Source organism: Euleptes europaea, chromosome 11 (genome assembly GCF_029931775.1).
Source record: "Euleptes europaea isolate rEulEur1 chromosome 11, rEulEur1.hap1, whole genome shotgun sequence".
NCBI classification, from domain to species: Eukaryota; Metazoa; Chordata; class Lepidosauria; order Squamata; family Sphaerodactylidae; genus Euleptes; species Euleptes europaea.
In genome coordinates, this window is record NC_079322.1 from 76,834,125 (window position 1) to 76,850,899 (window position 16,775).

At 46.8% G+C, this 16,775-nt stretch overlaps 1 protein-coding gene across 1 annotated transcript; it reads left to right on the forward strand.

The window, feature by feature from the left end:
- The first annotated feature begins 904 nt into the window (after positions 1-904).
- JMJD4 (jumonji domain containing 4) lies at positions 905-10,558 on the forward strand. Its single transcript, XM_056857960.1, has 6 exons — positions 905-1,193; positions 3,734-3,899; positions 6,419-6,544; positions 7,022-7,289; positions 8,404-8,550; positions 10,247-10,558. The coding sequence occupies exons 1-6, from the start codon at positions 929-931 to the stop codon at positions 10,556-10,558; spliced, it is 1,284 nt and encodes a 427-aa protein (XP_056713938.1). The 5' UTR covers positions 905-928.
- Positions 10,559-16,775: the final 6,217 nt, after the last annotated feature.

Sequence of the window (16,775 nt, forward strand, 5' to 3'; positions counted from 1 at the left end):
CTGCACAATGCAGGAAATTCACAACTACCTCCCCCCCACACCCCCAGTGACCCCTACTCCATGCCCAGAAGATGGCCAAGTTACCCTCTTTCTCATGAGCTGCCTAAGGTAATAGAATCAGCATTGCTGACCTAAGATAGTATGGCTGATGTTGCTGGGCCCAGTGATGGTGTTGCTAGGATCTATATGAGGGCAAAGTTAGCACCTTGGTTTGTTACAGGCCTTGGTACTGGAGTCCATGCTACTGTTAAGTAGTTTATCATTGCGGGTGAGAAGTGATTTAGGTTAGCAGGCTGTATTCTGGTGAGATAGTTACATCTTTGCTTTCTGGTGGCTCAATGTACATAAAATTATTAAAAATATTGTTTAAAATTACATTTAGGTTATCTGTATAAAGTGTATATAAAACATAAATTAACTTGGGTCCCATCCCCAAGGTATCTCATGTATATGCAAAAATTCCAAAATATTGCAATATACGGAAAGATCCGAAATACGGACCACTTCCAGTCCCAAGCAGTCCGGATAAGGGATACTCAGCCTTTATGTTGCTGTTTTTGTTTCTAGACATCAACCCCGAGGCTGTACATACCTGCTCTCCACAAGATGCCAAACGGACTCATGGAAGCGAAATAGCACAGTTGTGTGTGCTTCGGCGCCAGGAGGAAACTGTTCTTAAAAAACAAAAGCTGTCGACAGCATAAGTAGCCATATACAGTACAAGCCAAATGGGAAGATTTTCTAGCAAGATTTGGAACTGGACTCTTTTATATGATACATTCTGCCTTCCCTGATTCCTTCTTGCTTCCTTCCCTCCGTCGACTTTTTCAAATCGACTGGCCTTATGGTCCAGCTTTCTTTTAGCCCAGTGTAACCTTGTCTGTCTGTCACCTGTTAAGTGGGGTGTCAGGCTCTCGCCGTCGCCTGAATGGACAGGGACACGTTTGCCTGCGCTACTAAGTTTTTTCGTGATTATAGCAGCGCACCTCGGGGCGCAAGCAGTCAACCCCACGACCACGTCGACTACATCGAAAAGCCGGAAATCTTCACTTATGCGGACTTTTTCAAGGACTACTTGATTCCCAACGACCCCTGTGTTTTCTCGGCGAAATTCACCGAGGGCTGGGGGAGCAGGCGGAAATGGGTGACTCCGGACGGGAAGCCAAACTTTGACTACTTGCTGCGGACTTTCGGTAAGTTGGTTTTGAATTGCGACTGCGAGATTTGACTGGTCGGTGTCTTATCAAAGTAAAGAGTTTTGATATGTCTTTGGCTTTTATACACAATATCATTTGTGGCCACCCACCTCAATTAGCAATCGATTGCTCTCTCTTTTTTAGCTCTGACTGCAAGACAGCTGCGAAATGCCAGCTAGCACCATTCCAAGACTAAATCAGTGAATGAAAAGATTGTACCGGGCCCGTGATTGACGGATTCATTCTTGATGGCCTGAACGTTTTCTTTTGCAGACCCCGGTCTTTTGGGGTTTTCAGGAAGGAAGGTTCAGCAAGCATCTATTGAGCGTGCTTTTGTGTATTGGAAAGCCTGCAACAAAGGGGAGAGTAGGACAGGGTGGTTGGTGTTGATCAGCACAAACCACAAATTATATACATGTTTTCTTCACAGTTACGTCTGTGTTGTACTTCAGTAATGAGTACAAAGTCAAGAGTCTTCCGAAGAGCTGCTTTGTTACCAGCTGTTGATGTCCCTGGAGTCAGGGTCGCACTTCATACTATAAAGTGCTGGGGCAGGTTATTAGAATGCTTAGCTTTCCCTCTGAGAAGAAGATACCCTGCCTTCATTAGAATCACTGGCTGTTGCCATCCTGTTGCCAGCATAGTGTAGTGGTTAAGAGTGGTGGTTTGGAACAGTGGACTTTAATCTGGAGAACTGGGTTTGATTCCCCACTCCTCCACATGAGCGGCGGACGCTAACCTGGTGAACCGGGTTGGTTTTCCCACTCATACACATTAAGCCAGCTGGGTGACCTTGGGCTAGTCACAGTTCTCTTAGAGCTCTCTCAGCCCCACACCTACTTCACAGGGTGTCTGCTGTGGGGAGGGGAAGGGAAGATGATTGTTGGCCGATTTGATTCTCCTTAAAAGGTAGAGAAAGCCAGCATATAAAAACCAACTCTTCTTCCTCTTCTTCTAAGCATAGTTACTTATGAAAGGACTGTGCTCTAGATTTGAAATGTTCCACCTAGGCCAAATGACTTGGTAGATTCCCCTTTTGTATTTGTGTGTTTTTTAAAATTATGAGAAAATTAAAAAAAAAAAGTACAAAAAAAAAGAATGCTTAGTTTTTGTATAGCACTTTGGGAATGCTCAGGAAAGACTTTAACTTCTTATACTTACAACAACCCTACAAGAGAGGCCAGCATTGTTATAGCTGTAATAGAGTTGGGGGGGGGGGGGACAGGGCTAAGGTTAAGAGGTTAGAGCTTGCCTAGACCACAGACTCAGCTCCTAGCAGAGGTTGAATTCGAACCAGTGGCTTCCTCATTCATTCTTCAAGCTTTTAGCTGGTCACTACACCAGTTCTGGGATAAATGATTTCAGATGTGAGTGGAAAAGATACTTATGACAAAAGGTTATAGATGGTCTATGTCGATCTGTATTTCTCTTCATTTTGATAATGAGCAGGCATAAAAGAAGCTCCTCTAAAATTACGAAAAGCTCACCACACCATTTTTTTATTCTGTAGGCATGTAAGTGTCAGAAGCAAGCCAAGGGCTTTGTTGCACTGTGATAATAACTCATAGAGAGCCAGTGTGGTATAGTGGTTAAGAGCTGTGGACTCTAATCTGGAGAACCGGGTTTGATTCCCCACTCCTCCACATGACGGTGGAATGCGCTGCCTCGGAGGGTGGTGGAGTCCCCGTCTATGGAGGTCTTTAAGCAGAGGTTGGATGGCCATCTGTCAGGAGTGCTTTGATTGTGGGATCCTGCAAGGCAGGGGGTTGGACTGGATGGCCCTTGTGGTCTCTTCCAACCTTGTGTGTTTGTGGGGGGGGGGAGGTAGTTGTGAATTTCCTGCATTGTGCAGGGGGTTGGACTAGATGACCCTGGTGGTCCCTTTCAACTCTATGATTCTATAAGCCTGCTGGGTGTGTGGCAGTTCATAGAATCATAGAAACATAGAGTTGGAAGGGACCTCCAGGGTCATGTAATCCAACCCTTTGCACAGTGCAGGAGATTCACAACTACCTCCTCCACACCCCCAGTGACCCCTGCCCCAGGCCCTGAAGATGGCCAAAAAATTCCAGGATCCCTGGCCAATCTGGCCTGGAGAGTTCTCTCAGAATTCTCTTAGCCTACACGGAGGCCGGCAATGGCAAACCATCTCCGAACGTCTCTTGCCTTGAAAACCCTACCAGATCACCATAAGCCGGTTGTGACTTGACGATGCTTTCCTCCACCACCAATAATACCACTAACACTCACGATCTGACAGTTGCTTCAGAAAGGAAATCCTGTTGAAAAGAACTGTTCTGGTCTAGGCTTATTCTGCTGGTTAATTCTCCCTTAGTCTTCGTTCCCCAGCTTTCAGTTAATCAGGAAACAGTTGAAGGAAGTTCCTTTCATTTGCTTTGTTCCATGCAGAACATTTAGCAGTGTCTCAGAGGTGACTGACCCTGTTGACCAGCTAGAGGCCCTGATGCTCTTTTATTGATAACCCCAATATGGCTTCCATTATTCTCCCCAACGGGCTCAAAGAGTTTATGTTTCAGGGGAGGCTGTAGTACCCGTTGCCAACTGTGATGTCAAGGAATACAATTCTAACCCAAAGGAACACCTCAAACTCAAGGAGTATATAAGTTATTGGAAAGAACACATTAAAAAAAATTACCGCTCACCCCGAGGGTGCCTTTATCTCAAGGACTGGCACCTGCACAGGTAAGCCTTAGAACTCCTCCGCATGCTCTTACGAAGCTTGGAATGCTGCCGAATTGCACTTCTGATGTTCCCCCTGCCAAATGACTTAGCTTTCAGAAGCAGCTGTACTTAGCAGCCATCTATAGCCACGCCTAAGGTTGCGACTGCATGGTCGGAGATCCCAAATGCATACAGGTGCTGGTTTGGCTTGCATTTGATCCAGTGTGTTTGCCCGGTATTAGCTGTTCATTCCTACGCTGAATGCAGGTTCCCTCCCTTTCTCCCATGTCTGTATGTATTTGATTTATGCAAGAGTTACCTGCATGAGAAGACTTTTTTTCTTCTCTGACAACTTCCTGTATTAGACTTCGTTCGCACATGTTTGCGTAGCTGCATGATAGCTGACATTTGGGATTCTGCAACAGTGAAACCAGGGTAGAGAAGTGTGTTGAAGCAAGAAGATACGGGACATTGTTAGCTCCCCTGACCCTTGCAATAAATATAGTGGGAAGGATTTATACTGGCCTGTGTTCCTGTTGCATTGCAAGTTGAAACAGGATTTTTTTGGGGGGTCATTCGTTAAACAGTTTCTTGATCAGCATCGTAGAGTTTTAGAGGCCATCCGGTTTAACCATCCACTCAATGCAAGAAACTCAAAGCTAGAGGATCTAGTGTAGTTAAATTGTGGAACTCCCTGCCCCAGGATGTGGTGATGGCTGCCAACTTGGAAGACTTTAAGAGGGGAGTGGACATGTTCATGGAAGAGAGGGCTATCCATGGCTGCTCATCTAAATGGATACTAGTCATGATGCATACCTATTCTCTCCAGGATCAGAGGAGCATGCTGTGGAACACAGGCAGGAGAATGCTGCTGCAGTCGTCTTGTTTGTGGGCTTCCTAGAGGCCCCTGGTTGGCCACTGTGTGAACAGACTGCTGTACTTGATGGGCCTTGGTCTGATCCAGCATGACTTTTCTTATGTTCTCTCCAATATCAGAAGAGCAGGCCTATTATATTAGGTACTGTGGAACACAGGCAGGACAGTGCTGCTGCAGTCGTCTTGCTTGTGGGCTTAGAATCATGGAGTTGGAAGGGACCACCAGGGTCATCTAATCCAATCCCCTGCACAATGCAGAAAATTCACATCTACTTCCACCCCCACACCCCCAGTGACCCCTGCTCTCTGTCCAGAAGATGGCCATGATGCCCTCCCTCTCATGATCTGCCCAAGGTCATAGAATCAGCATTGCTGACAGATGGCCATCTGGCCTCTGCTTAAAACCCTCCAGGGACGGAGAACTCACCACCTCCTAAGGAAGCCTGTTCCACTGAGGAACCGCTCTGTTCAAGTGTTCTTCCTAATGTTTAGACAGAAACTTAATTTCAACCCGTTGGTTATGGTCTGACTTTCTGGGGCAACAGAAAACAACTTGGCACCATCCTCTATATGACAGTCCTTCAAGGCTTCCTAGAGCCACCTGTTTGGCCACTGTGTGAACAGACTGCTGGACTTGATGGACTTTGGTCTGATCCAGCAGGGCTTTTCTCATGTTCTTATGCTCTTATCTGCTTCAAGAGTACCAGAGGACCTTTCCCCGGGTGTTTGGTTCCACTGCTGAACCGAACAAGTCCATGCCTTCTTCCATGTTCCAGCTCTTCTGAGAACTGGAGAACTGGCAGTGCTTAAAATAGGTGCTGAACATCTAGTACAGGCAAGGCCCGAGTGTGCAGTAAACAAACAAACACCTGAGCAGCACCACGACTGAATAAATTCTCTTCCCTCTTACTGATAAATGTGCTGTGTTCAAATGTGACATTTCTTGGGTACAGGCCATATACAGGATTAACTGCAAGTTAGCAAATACAGCTGTAGAACACCTGTGCCCACTCTCGAATTACAAATTCCCGTCATGATCAGGTTCTGTAATGCCGATTATCCGTAATGTGAGGACTGGTTCCAATGTTACTGCCAATGGCTGCCTTGCAACCCCAGTTATACGCCTCCGTCTGTGTGAGCCATATAAGGAGTAAGCCAGATGCTCATGGACTTCACCTGATCCGTCTTCCAAGATTTCTGGAATTATCATCATCATCATTTGTTTATTACGGTCAAAGACCAGCTTGCACAAAAAGAAATATAAGTAATTAAAAATGTGCTCAGTAAAACGTAAATTTAGTTACATCAACTCTTGGTAAAATAGTGTGTTTAACATGAAAAGTCATTATAACAGCTTCTTCTGCCGTATAGTGCATGTTATAAGGAATTCTACTGTACAGCATTTGGCTGGGATTCTTTAGCTCCTCAAGGATCAGGTGGGCTCCAGAGAGTGGGAGAAGCAGCACAAAGTAATACCTAAGCCAACCTTAAAGCCCAAGATTAGGGAAACTCCTGAAAAGCAGGCGATGCATGAACTCAACAAATGGTATGTTTGGAGTGCCAACTGTCAGGCCCTAACCCCTGTCCCTTGCCTGCTGTGGTCCAAATGTTAGGCGGGTCTTCTCAGAGTCTCATGATGCCTTTTCCAAAACCGTCTCTTCAAGGGCTTACCCAGAACAAGATGTTTACACCACCCCAATCTACTTCTCTTCTGACTGGCTGAATGAATACTGGGATGCCATCAAAGTGGACGACTATCGCTTTGTCTATATGGGACCGAAGGGCTCATGGTAAAGCTGATGGGATTAATCCCTGTGTTTTCTTTGGATTGATTGCTTGTGTCAAAGCAAGATGCGGGGCAAGGGACTTAATTCCAAATGAACAGGCGCCGGGGTGTGTGTGTGTAAGGTAGGGGCAGTAGGGGAGGGGCCGTGGCTCAGTGGTAGAGCATTCCCCCATGCCAGGGCAAGGGCCAAAAAGGCCCTGGCTCTTGTCGAGGACAGCCGCACGATCTTAGGGCCAGGGATCACCAGTAGGTTCTAGTCCACCAATCTTGACGTCCTTATGTATGCTAGCCATTAAAGTAATTATTTGGATCTGGTTAAATAATAATTAGATAAGCAAGAGGTTTTTAGTCCTGAACTAGAGCCACCTTTAAATGTTAGGGAACCTCTGAGAACACCGAAGGGCAGCCCCCCAGTCTTTTTTCCAAAGCAGCCTTTTCTTACACCAGAGCTTGTTCCTGATCTTTTGATTCTCCCCCACAGGACTCCCTTTCACGCAGATGTCTTCCGCTCCTACAGCTGGTCAGCTAACATCTGCGGGAAAAAGAAATGGCTGATCTTTCCCCCGGGGCAGGAGGAGAACCTCCGAGACCGCCATGGCCACCTGCCCTTTGACATCACCTCCCCCGAGCTGAAGAAGAGCAGCCTTTACCCTCGCTATGCCCAAAGCGCCGCTCCCGTCGAGATCATACAGGAAGCCGGGGAGATCGTCTTCATTCCCAGCGGGTGGCACCATCAGGTTTACAATCTGGTAAGAGGGTTCAGAGGACGAATGTCATCCTTGGGGTTCCATGGGATGCTGCTGCCCCAGTGCATGAATTTATGGAGTAGTCTTTGAGTTGGATACAAAGAAGTGGATGGGAAAGGGTCATGATTCCCTGGCAGAGCACGTGCTTTGCATGCAGAAGGTCCCACGTTTAACTACAGCATCTCCATTATCCATGCAGGATAATCTTAATCTCATGCAGGGCTGAAGCAGGACCTCTCCCTGGAGAAGAACTGCTGGTTACAGTGCACATTATTTTTGCTGAATGGTCTGACTCTCTGACTTGGTATAAAACATCCTGATATGTTCAGATAAGTAGGAGCCAGGCAGTATGCCATCTGGGCTGTTGGGCGTCTGGCAAGCTTGCTTCTGATTTTTCAGAAGCAGATGTAACTTCATTTTTGATTACCATGTTTCCTGCATTAAAAAAAATACATAGTGTTTTTTAACATTCCGTGGCATTATAGCGGCCGAGCTGTTGGGATGTTGACGTACAGGCAAGACATGTTTAGGGTTTCAGGAATTCCTTTTCATCCTTATGTATGCTAGCCATTAAAGTAACTATTCAGATCAGCAAGAGGATTTTAGTACTGAACTAGAACCACCTTGCCAGAGGGCACGGTTGCTGCTAGTGGAACAGATCCATTGGATCCAACCCTGGGAATCCAGCTGTATAGATCAGCCAGAGACCACCATTGTCTCTCCTCCTTCCCCCCAGTCTGGCTTGGGTAAAAGGAACGAACATGTCCCTTAAATCAAAAGAGTTTCCGTCTAGACGTTAGGAAGAATTTTCTAACAGTTAGAGCGGTTCCTCAGTGGAACAGGCTTCCTCGGGAGGTGGTAAGCTCTCCTTCCCTGGAGGTTTTTAAGAAGAGGCTAGATGGCCATCTGTCAGCAAGGCTGATTCAATGACCTTAAGCAGATGATGAGAGGGAGGGCATCTTGGCCATCTACTGGGCATGGAGTAGGGGTCACTGGGGGTGTGCGGGGGGGGAGGTAGTTTTGAATTTCCTGCATTGTGCAGGGGGTTGGACTAGATGACCCTGGTGGTACCTTACAACTCTATGATTCCATGTGGGCCTACCGCTGCTTCTTTCAGGAAGACACCATCTCCATCAACCACAACTGGGTGAATGGGTGCAACGTAGCCATCATGTGGAGCTTCCTCCAAGACGAACTGGCTGCCGTCCAGCGGGAGATCAGAGAGTGGAGAGAAACCATGGAAGACTGGCACCTCCAGTGTCAGGTAGAGCGACCGGCCGTGCAAGGAGGGGAGCTTCGCTGGTCTTCTTTAGGCAGAATAACCAAACTTCGTGGCATCTTAAAGCATCTTAAATTGCGGTAGAAGCTTTTTCGGTGTCCCACAGCACGCTTGGTCAGACGTAGGGGACACTTTGCTCGACTGGCAGTGAGAGAACGCTTCTGAAGTCTGACCGAGCGAGCTCAGGATTGCAAATGCTGCCTGCTACAGTGGTTGTGTGAGCCTTCACGGTTCCACATGATGCACTGTTGAAGGGAGAGTAGAAACCCATTCCCTTTCTGTCTTGCAAGGTGATAAAACAGCCTCAATATGTACTACGTGGCAGAGTGAATGGCAAACTGTTTACACAGTTGCAGCAGCTTCTGTTGTTTCCAGCCAGTCTGACACTCCTCAGACAGTCTGGTATTGTTGTTTGTTTTTTCCAGACAGATGCTTCCCAGCGCATCAACTGATGTTGGCCAATAGTAATGGCCACAGCAGGAGGGAAGGATATACGTTACTGTGGATGGGAGGGGACCATTGTGACCAGCCTGTAGCTGCTGACTCTGCACCATGCAGAAGGTGCTTTGCCCTATAGGGCCCGTGAGGGTCAAGAAAGTGCATTCCTCTTCAGCAGTCCCTTTGGGGAAACGTGAGCTAACGTGAGCAATGTCCTCCTTACCCTCAGGGTGCCTCTCAGTTCCACAGAAAGGATTTAGATGCGAATTAGACACAGGGATGCTTAGGGAGGGGCCGTGGCTCAGTGGCAGAGCCTCTGCTTTGCCTGCAGACGGTCCCAGGTTCAATCCCCAGCATCTCCAGCTGAAAGGACCAGGTAGGAGATGATGGGTAGGACCTCCATCTGAGACCCTGGGGAGCTGCTGCCAGTCTTAGACAATACTGACCTTGATGGACCAATGGTCACATTCAGTAGAAGGCAGCTTCATGTGAAGGGTCATGGCTCAGTGGAAGAGCATCTGCTGGGCATGCAGAAGGCCCGGGTTCAATCCCTGACAGCTCCATTTTAAAGGATCAGATTGTAGGTGATATGATAGACCTCTACATGAGACCTTGGAGAGTCGCTGCCAGTCTGAGTAGATGATACTTGCCTTGATGGACCAATGGTCCGATATAGTATAAGGCAGCTTCATGTGTTCATGTATAGAATCTGGAGGCAGTGGGCAACCAGCGTGGTCTCGTGCTTGGGGAGTTGGGCAGACTGGAGAGACCTGGGCTCAGGTTCCCATGAGTCATAATACTTCCTGGGTGACCTTGGGCCAAGCACAGTCTTTCAGTGTCATTTTTTTACACAGCTATATAAGGATAAAAAGAAGAGTTGGTTTTTATATGCCTATTTTCTCTACCTTTTAAGGAGTCTCAAACCGGCTTACAATCTCATTCCCTTCCCCTCCCCACAACAGACACCCTGTGAGGCAGGTGAGGAGAGAACTGTGACTAGCCCAAGATGACCCAGCAGGCTTCATGAGGAGTGGGGAATCGAACCCAGTTCTGCAGATTAGAGTCCGCTTCTCCTAATCACTTCACCACGCTGGCTCTCCAGAGGGGCACACTACCTAGGCTGCTCGGGGCTCTTTGGAGGAAAAGCGAGAGAAAGAAAGAAGCCTGGAGTTGAATCTTTCCCATCACATTCAGTTTTGGAACTGGTGCTCTTGACCTCTGACCTTTTCTGTCACATCCACAGGTACTGATGAAGTCTTACACAGGCATCGACTACAAGGAGTTCTACAACTTCCTGAAGATCATCGCCGAGAACCGGATTTTCGTCCTCGAGAACCACCATTCCGAGGAAGACGCCTCCAAGCATTCCTACCGCGCCGCCATCTCCGGCCTGGGGATGCTCCACGCCGTCTTCGATTTGAAACGGACTGCGAAGGTCTTAACTTCTCTGAACGCCAACGAGGATTTCAAGAAACTGATCCCCGAGTCCCTGACCCCGCCTCCTCAGGCGCTCCTACACCGCCTGAAGGCAGCCATAGACACCGCGCTCCTGTAGCCCCCCCCCCCTTTTATTTCGACCAGTTGCAGAAATGGCTGTTTTTGCAAGCTGGGGTGCATGCCGATGATGTCTGCCTCCCCGTTTAGAAGCCTTAAAGCACAGCGAATTCCCAGGGCAAAGAAACCGGTCTTAGCTGGGGAAGCATGGGGATGATGCGATCCATTTGCTTGCTGAGAATTAGCTAAATGTGGAATGGATTCTTTGCCTCAGTCCCTCTCCAGTTTTGGTCGAGGGAATCTGATGCTGGAGTCCCTGTTTAGAGTTTTCCTGTAGACCTTTTTGAGGTACCTGAAGACACATTTCACACACTTAATAAATTGTTGTTTCCCCTCTTCACGCCGAACACAAATGTAAATGGTTTTTTTAAAAAAGAAAATAAGTAGAGAGTGGGGTGATGCTTCGAAGGGGGAAGTCTTGGGGGGGGGGGGGTGATGCTTTGAAGGGGGACATCTCAGGCCACCAGCCGAAAGGGCTGTTTGAGGGAAGTTGACTCATGATAAAAAGATAGCTGATGGGTAAAATAGTTAGCTGTTCATAGTATCTCCCCATGCAATGAAGGAGTGTGTCTGATGTACCCCCCCCCTCCATTCAGGCTTGGCACTACATTTGCAGGGCCTTGGGCCGATGGAAGCTCAGGGACCCCAGGGAGGGTGGCTGAAATTTGGATGCCTCCCCTGCCCTCAAGGGAAAGCTGTGCCAGTTGTCACCTGCAGACACTACCTAGAACCTTTTCTGGAGTTTCTTTTACATATGCAGTTATTGCCTAAAAGGAAGGTTAAGAACTGGGCCTTATGTAAAAAGGAACGAGATTTTCACGTGTTTCAGTGCCTCAGCTTGTAGCACAATTGCCTATATGGTCTTCAGGAAAGAAAATAATCCCTTTCTGGACTTGTTAAATGGCAGCCTAAGCAATTCAGTGCAGATGGCTAGGATACTTCCCCCGATTGTTCTGGATTCTCTCACTTCTCTCCTACACATTTCTGAACTGCTTCTGTGCCCTTAACTGGTATTATCATGAAATCTGTCGGCCTAAGAGAACTAGGAGCACGGAAGAGACTTTTGGGGGGAGGCAGAGGTTGTCGGTTAGCTCAGCATGGCCCAGTGATGAGAGAATCTTCAGGCAAAGGCTGACGTTGTACGAGCCAAAAATTTGATTGCATTATGGGAAACGCGTGTCTCTCCTAAAGTAAGGAACAAAGAAGAGCAAGGGGGAAATGTAGGGCCAACTTAGGTTTAGCTCTCATAGAAGCAGGCATGCAGTCTTTGGGGCGGGGAGGGAAGGTTCTGACATGCCTGCCCCATTATTCCTTTTACTGAGCACAATTAGTCATGGCACTGTACATGAGGAAGGGCTGGAAACGGGGGAAGGGGGTTGGGGGGCATTGTCCTTGCAGGTGGTGGCAAAGAGGTCTAAAACTTCTGAGGCTTCTAAACGGGGACTGTCAGGGTAGGATTTGTCGTCCTTCACTAGAGCCCTTTAGACTTCCACGCAAAACCCTAGTTGGGGGGGGGGGGGCATTTAAGCACAGAACTGAATTTTACTCCAGCCTCGACTTCCGCTGAGTCGACCCCAAACCTTTCTGAAAACTGCACATTAAAAGAAATGCTTATTTAAGTGCCTGTGGCTTTTTCTCATTATTTAAAATGTAAGCAATTTGGAGCTTGTGCTAAAGATGTTTCGCAGTATGTGCGAAGGATGGTTGTGAATGTGTCTTTCTGCCCCCCCCCCCCTACTCAGCCAATAATAAAAAGAGTTGGTTTTTATATCCCAATTTTCTACCTTTAAAGAGACTCAGAGCGGATTACAATCGCCTTCCCCTCTCCACCTTGTGAGGTAGGTTGGGTGGAGAGTTCTGAGGGAACTGTGACTAGCCCAAAGTCACCCAGCAGGCTTCATGTGGAGGAGCGGAGAATTGAACCCAGTTCTCCAGATTGGAGTCTGCCGCTCATGTGGAGGAGTGAGAAATCAAACCTGGCAGGAAGTGCTACCGCTGGCAGAAGAGATCTGCAGGATCCAGGCAGTCTATATGAACTAAACAGCAGTGGGTCACATCACACAACCAATAGATGGATCGCTAAGCCACTTCCAAAACAATATAGCGAGATTTATTTCAATAGAAAGTCAATTATAATAATCTCAATATTAACATATTAAATATTTTACCCAGTGCATTTGATACTACAAATGAGGCAGTGATGTAGAATTTTATGTAGTCTTGGTTCATTAAAAATTGAAAGTCTTAAAAAAATTACATACTTGAGCTTCTATTCGATTTTGATAAAATTAGCGTTTTCACACTTCCAATTGTGTTAAAGCTGCAATGGTTCGTGACATCAGAAATAGCAGGGCTGAGAAGCTTGGCTTAGTACCCAGCTTGGGTTTGAGTCCCAAGTCAAGTTTCTTTCCAAAACTCCCCAATAAAAACATGGCCAAGCATTCTATATTAAATCAGTCAGTTCCCTTCTCAATTGATCACCTCATCAGATGTCATAAGAATGCTTTGATACAATTCCGGGTTCACTCGTAATTTTAAAAAAGCAGCTACGAAGACTAGTCAGTTCAGCAGAAATGGAGCAATCCAAAGAATCTGGGCCAAAACAGTCCAGAAGAGCTACAAAATTTACTTTTGGAACAATAAAAAAAAAACTGTACCCAACATCCCCAACCCATCCCTGGCTCAGCTCAAGAGGTTTCCAAGTGATCCCCCCTTAGAGTTTGACTCCTGTTGCGGTCCGCATCTCAGCAAAAACCACAACGGGGTGGTGTTGACACACCACGAGCAAACAGAACAAAAACACAATCCCAAACCATCCTGCCTGAAACGCAGCCCATGCGCGTGGCATGTCCCCTCTCCACTATAGTAACGCTTTCCAATTCTGCTTCACTTTGGATTCATAGGTCACCACCTCCCGAGGGAGATCAACTGATGACATGGTCTGCTCCTTATATTTAAAGTGGACGGGATGAAGGTCAAAACTTGCAAGTAACATTAGACATAAAACGGAATGTGTCGTGGTCGAAGAAAGGACATTTAAAATCAACAACTGTCCTGCTGGTAGATGGGTTTCTTCCTGACAAGGATGGTGGGGTAGGCTCATCCATTTGGTGCCAACGTCAACCCAAGCAGCCCAACAGAAAGCCAACTGGATTGGGATGGCATTAATGGTAGCACGAGCATCGCACTGTGAGCGTGCCACAAACTTAGATTGCCAGCAAGACCATAACTTTCCTTCTGCGCAAGTCTGGCAGAAAGTCTCAGCAACCAGTTCGACTATAAGCACGGCGACTGTTCAAACGACTTCCGACATACACTCTACCATGCTGTTTAGGAGTCAGAAGACAATATTTCCCTTATGTAACATGAGGGAAAGGAGGGAACCTCTAAGGGAGAAAATGGCCGCTTCCAGGAGCAAGGTGGGAAACAGCGGTCAAGCCGACTCAAATTGGGTTTAAAATTCCATTGACTGTAACAAAGTGGAAGATGACAAACTTCTGGTTTGGGGAGCATTTAAAGGAGATTTACTGTTAGTTCCCATAGAATGTAGGATTAGCCACCACCCCCCATGTTAAGCTCTGGGCATAAAGGAATGCCCTCTTTTGCACATATCTGAGGCTCAGAACTTGGAGTTAGTCCCATAAAGAAATCAAGACCCCCTCCTTGTACACTCATATCTTCACTGACACTCAAAAAAGTGTTGTCCCCCACAAAAAACAACACAGACACACACCCGAACTCCCATTCCCATAGGAAACAACAATACAACATAGCAGCAATTCTCATGAGTTCCTTTTCGCTCCGTCCATCTGAACGGAATCTGCAACCCAGTGGCCAGTCCAAACGCGCAAGGACGACTCCGGTGTGCCCCTTTCAAGAATCCTGTGACGCATGCCAGCTCTGGTGGTACTGGATTTCTTTCTGAATCAGTGCATAGCAGGACTGGAGAAGAGGGGGAAAAGAAAGAGTGTCAGTGATGGAAGAAGGACTTCTGCTTGGGATAGATCCCCTAGCCACGTGGAAGCAAAACTTCCTCGCCAGGATGCTACAAATCAGGCCCTAAAAGTTGGAAGAGCGTGCACACCACTTAAAGCATATGGACAAAACGTCTTGTGATCTGCTTTTAGCCCTCTAAGATATGGGACAAGTTCCTCAGTCTCTGGCCACTGTGTGAGTCGGGATGCTGGACTAGATGGACCACTATGATCCACCAGGGCTCTTCTAATGATCTTATGATGGGATTAACAAGAAGTACCAGGCTGGTCTATGTTGGGTGCTAGATTGGGGTGGACTCTTGGTCTGATTCAGCAAGGTTCTTGTAACAGCCTTAAAGTGTCTCCTCTGCCCCGCCCCCCACCATCCTTACCTCCAGTGCTGTGAGCAGGAAGTCATACATTCCTCCTGAGGTTGCTGGATCCATCAGATCTCTGATCAGATGTAGCTCTGCTCCTAAACGTTGTATCCTATAAAGATTAAAAACTCACATGTCAGAAATGACTGTAAGAGGAACTTCTGATGTACTGATTAATGTTTTTTTAATTATATTTTATTTTTATATAAAGAGATACAGAAAAGAAAAAGGGGGAAAGGAAAAAAGGGGAAATTACAGAAATATCAGCAGGTCTGCGTCCAAGTGCCTGTCTAACTATACATACTTGCCCCCATCTCTAAATTCAACTTTAACATTAAAGATATCTAAACATGACTGCTCTCCACCTCTTTACTAAAATGCATTGTTAGCGTAAAAGATGATTAGATTCTAACACTATAACTGTAAATATCACTATTACGGCAATTAAATGGTCTAACACTACGTGTAATAGTAGGATACATAAAGCAATAGCTATAGGTTTTATGTTAATTGAACTGAAGCTTCCAAATGCACATACTAATTATAGATTCTGCCTTTTCTCTGCTTATTGTGAAACAAAACCTTTGTTAAGAAAAGGTATATTTGTCATAGAATGGCTGCCACTGATTAATTTTTGTGGGGGTTTTTTTGTTTGTTTATATTATTCTTGCTGAGACTCGAGGCAAATTATAAAGTACAAAAAAGAATTCCATCAGACAGCAAACACATCCAATAAGCAATGCAGTAGGACCAGGATTACAGAAACTGGAAAACAATGCAAGCAGCAGCAGCAGGAGGAGCCTTGTCTCTACCTATATGGCGTCTCAAAGCAGCTTACAATCACCTTCCCCTCCCCACAACAGACACCTTGTGAGGCAAGTGGAGCTGATAAGAGTTCGGAGAGAACTGTGTCTGGTCCCAGATCACCCAGCAGGCTTCACGTGGAGGAGTGGGGAATCAAACCTGGTTCTCCAGATCAGAGTCCCCCGCTCATGTGGTGGAGTGGGGAATGTTGGTCCAAGGCCATTAAGAGCTTTGCAGGTGATAGCTAGAACCCTGGATGAACCCCTGTAACTGACTGGTAGCCAGTGAAGTGTCTATAGAATGGATGTGGCATGCATGTTCTGCCTAGCGCCCGACAATAACTGAGCTGCAGCCTTCTTTACCAGCCAGAGTTTCCAAGTCAACTTCCAGGGCAGACCTACCCAGAAGGCCTGGCCTAGAGGTCCACATGGCCAGATCAGCCGAACTGAAGTCAGGAACCATCTTCTGGGTTCAATGAAACTGGAGGCGTGCCTTGCTTTGAAGCCACGTCAACTTGCTTCTCCACCAGTAACGCTGGATCCAGTATAAACCCCTAGGCTGTTACCGCAATAGGTATTCCCAGCGATGTATTAAGAGTTTGAAACTGTTATAAAAAAAATACTGTTCGCGCTTTGTTTGGCCCCTTTAGCTGTGAAGACGTCTTCCAACCATTTTTTAGCTGTGGCATCCAAAAACCCTTTTAAAGCGATATTTTTTATAACATTTCCAAACTCTTGATACATCGCTGGGAATACCTAGTGCTGTAACAGCCCTAGTCTCTTAACTGAGTCAGCGAGGGTCAGCTGGACCCCATCAAAAACGGGAAGCACAAATTTTGCAGATAGCAGCTTCTACAGCACAAACGAGAGATTCACAAGGATTCCCTGTGGGGAGGATCTCCCTTTCTTCTTGCTTTTCACCGTTCCCCTGTCAGCACCCACAGCCTCCCCTACCAACTACCTACCTTTTCTCTCCGCCTTTATCTTCAGCTATTCCTCCCCGGCATCTCCTCTCCCATCCACTTCCATATCCTTTTCTGTTTCCCTCCCCTGGCAGAATCGGG